The 2,153-nt window shown below is 44.9% G+C and overlaps 1 protein-coding gene across 1 annotated transcript; it reads right to left on the bottom strand.

Annotated features, from left to right (window-relative positions):
• Positions 1-315: 315 nt before the first annotated feature.
• On the bottom strand, positions 316-1,447 carry LOC133815328 (uncharacterized). Its single transcript, XM_062248183.1, has 3 exons — positions 1,337-1,447; positions 749-988; positions 316-654 (listed from the first exon to the last, which is right to left on the bottom strand). Exons 1-3 carry the CDS (start codon positions 1,445-1,447, stop codon positions 316-318), a joined length of 690 nt encoding a protein of 229 aa, XP_062104167.1.
• Between the last annotated feature and the right edge of the window lie 706 nt (positions 1,448-2,153).

Below are 2,153 nucleotides of genomic sequence, written 5' to 3'. Positions count from 1 at the left end.
TCCCAAAGGGAACCCTTTCAAAATAAAGAGGTGTTATAAGAAGCCCAATTAGATAAAAGAACATGGTAATGTTCCGTCATAAAACAAGAATAAACCATAGAAGGGCTTGTCAAACCTCCTCGTGAGAAAAAAATGACTTGGAGAAACCTTGGAGGCACAATAATTAAGTAGTGTTACGACCATGTCGAAATAAGCAGATAGAATCTTCTCGTGCAAGGGAGCAAACGACAGGACAAAAGAAAACTTCATGGTTTCCTGATGCGAACACTCCATTCGGCAGCCTTAACAACACCGTCGTCACCAAATGAGAAGAAGTCAAAGCCAGGATTTTGTCTCCACACTCCATATAAGGTTCCCCACTGACTTGTTCACAACCTCAGTTAATTCTGCCTCGAGAGCATTGATCCTCTCCCGCAACACCTCAACTTTAGCTTCAACTCTCTTCTTAATCTTAGACGAAGAGGAAGCCTTCACCATAGCTGCTTCTACCTTGAGGTTGGCCTCGACAAGTTGCTTCTCAAGCTCTTGGATCCTGGCATTAAGTTGATCTTTTTCCGCCTCAGCCGAGGACAAATCTTTTGCCAAAGCTATTAAGCGTTGAGCCACGAGAGAAGTCTGCAAAAGAAGAGGTGTGTACATTCTCCATTCGGCAGCCTTAACAACACCGTCGTCACCGAATGAGGAGAAGTCGAAACCAGGATTTTGTCTCCACACTCCATATAAGGTGCCCCACTGACTTTTTCGCAACCTTAGTTAATTCTGCCTCAAGAGCATTGATCCTCTCCCGCAACACCTCAACTTTAGCTTCAGCTCTATTCTTAATCTTAGACGAAGAGGAAGCCTTCGCGATAGCTGCTTCTACCTTGAGGTTGGCCTCGGCAAGTTGCTTCTCAAGCTCTTGGATCCTGGCATTAAGTTTATCTTTTTCCGCCTCAACTGAGGACAAGTCTTTTTCCAAAGCTATTAAGCGTTGAGCCATGAAAGAAGTCTGCAAAAAAAGAGGTGTGTACATACAGGAGTTCAAGATACAGGAAACATATGTATAAGGTACCATACATAATAAAGTATCGCAAGATAAAAACCTACCCATGTAGTTGAGTGCATTAGAGTCTCCCCGAGCTCTGTCATATTAAAACTCTCAAGGCCCCTCCACTCGGCCTCTACAAAATCCTTAGCCACACGGGTATACCTCTGCACATAAGGAGTTGACACATAATTCACCCATGGCACCTCACTCGAACCAGGAACGTATGGATGAAAAGGGATAAACGATACAAGAAGCATATATATATATAAGGAATCACACATAATAAAGTATCGCAAGGTATAAACTTACCCAGGTATTTGAATGCTTAACGGTCTCCCCGAGCTCTGTCATATTATTAAAACTCTCAAGGCCCCTCCACTCAGCCTCGGCAATGTCCTCAGCTACACGAGTATACCTCATTACATAAGGAGCTGACACGTAATTCACTCATGGCACCTCACTTGAACCAAGAACGTCTGGATGAATAGGGACAGATGACGCATTGACCGAACAGGATGAAGGACCTCCAGAAGTGCGATACCCAGGGAAGTTGCTAGGAGCAACATTAAACTCATCGTAGGAGGGCAAGACAAAGCACCCTGGGTTGGAAGGCAGAGCTCACGAATGAGAGGTTGTGTCTAAGTCCACAAAAGTAGAAGGCCCCCACCCCCAGAAGCAGGAGATACACGAGTCGGTCGCTTGGACTCAGGAGAGGGCTCATCTTTAACCCAGTCATCACCTCCAACAGAGGAGTCAGGGCCCATCAGAAGGACCTTTTTCTTCCACTCTGTAATATGCCACAGCATATCTGGATCGAAGACGCGAGAAAGACCATAGGCATTGAGGTTTTCCATAGTAAAACGGTAAGTCGCCATTTTATCCATGACGTCTACCTTAGCCAATGTCTCTACGCAAATAATTTGTGGGGAAGATATTTTGGGAGGAGGGAGGTCTGCTGAACCACCAGCTCAATTGTTAGCCTAATAACAATGATAATACATATAAGAGGTACGATGCTTACTCAAAGAAGTGAGAAAATGTTCATGAATCGAGAGACAGCCCCTGACGAATAAGAAATCCTGTTTCCATGAGCCAGGATTGGAAACGCCGCCCTCGATCAACGGAA

Source organism: Humulus lupulus, chromosome 2 (assembly GCF_963169125.1).
Source record: "Humulus lupulus chromosome 2, drHumLupu1.1, whole genome shotgun sequence".
Lineage (NCBI taxonomy): Eukaryota > Viridiplantae > Streptophyta > Magnoliopsida > Rosales > Cannabaceae > Humulus > Humulus lupulus.
This window is presented reverse-complemented; position numbering and strand designations above follow the sequence as displayed.